Here is a 957-nt window from a genome sequence, read left to right as displayed (position 1 = left end):
CCAAACATCCACTCCCGGCCCCCAGCACGGGACACCACCTCCCATGGTGGGTCAGCATCCCCCCACGGGCACACCGGGTGTTGGAGAAGCAGCTCCCCGCAGCCGGGCTGGCATGTGAGCCCCATGGGGCTCTTGGGCAAGGAGTCCCCATCAGCAGGGACAGGGGGCAAAACCTCCTCTGGGGACAGGTGGTTTTTTGGAAGGGCTGTCCCCCAGGCAGTGCTCCCGATGGCCGTGGTTGCCCCACACACACTCACACCGGCACAGCCCCAAAAGACCACGCGAGACCCAGGGTGGCCAGGATTTCAAACGCCAGCCCTCACCAAGTTCCCAGCTCCCTGCAGGCTCTTCCAGCTGCTATTCAGCACAGGTTTGCAGGCGAATGGGCCAGGGGAGCTTCAGCGCTCTTGGAAGAAAGCAAATTTCTGTCTGACAAAATCCCGGAGGGTTGACAGGCTCCAGGAGCGCTGGGCTTTCCTCTCAGCCCCGGAGTCCACACAGTCCCGCCCTGCCCTGGCCTCACTGGATGACTTACAGTTGTTGTTGATGTTGTGAGAGCGCAGCTGGACCAAGTCCTCCTCCAAGGCCCCCGCCAACTCCTTCAACTCCCTGGAGGTGTCTGCCCTCAGGTACTGCCAAGCCTTGCGCCCGTTGTGGTCCCTGCGGCTGGTGTCCGCCCCGTAAGCTCCCACCAGCACTTTGATGAGCAGCTCGTGTCCCTGCAGGGCGGCCAGGTGCAAGGGGGTGAGCCCACCGCTGGCCGTGGGGATGTTCACGTTGACGGGATAGCCCTTCTTCTGGGCGTGGGAGATGACCTGGATGAAGTTCTCATGGTGGCCGTGCTTGGCAAGCCAGTGGAGAGCAGTGAAGCCCGTTACAAAGTCTTTCCTGGTCAGCAGGCTGGGATCCAGGTCCAGCAGCCTGACGATGTTGTCCGCATCGCCCTGGGCCACTGTC

At 62.5% G+C, this 957-nt stretch overlaps 1 protein-coding gene across 1 annotated transcript; it reads right to left on the bottom strand.

Annotated features, from left to right (window-relative positions):
- Window positions 1–398: 398 nt before the first annotated feature.
- Window positions 399–953, bottom strand: LOC104078590 (ankyrin repeat domain-containing protein SOWAHD-like; the record flags this gene model as incomplete). The annotated part of the gene is made up of 2 exons (XM_009580275.1): window positions 399–719; window positions 816–953. Coding segments are annotated over 2 exons (459 nt in total), but the record flags the coding sequence as incomplete, so codon positions are not given.
- Between the last annotated feature and the right edge of the window lie 4 nt (window positions 954–957).

This window comes from Fulmarus glacialis, unplaced genomic scaffold (genome assembly GCF_000690835.1).
Source record: "Fulmarus glacialis isolate BGI_N327 unplaced genomic scaffold, ASM69083v1 scaffold26966, whole genome shotgun sequence".
NCBI lineage: Eukaryota > Metazoa > Chordata > Aves > Procellariiformes > Procellariidae > Fulmarus > Fulmarus glacialis.
This window is presented reverse-complemented; position numbering and strand designations above follow the sequence as displayed.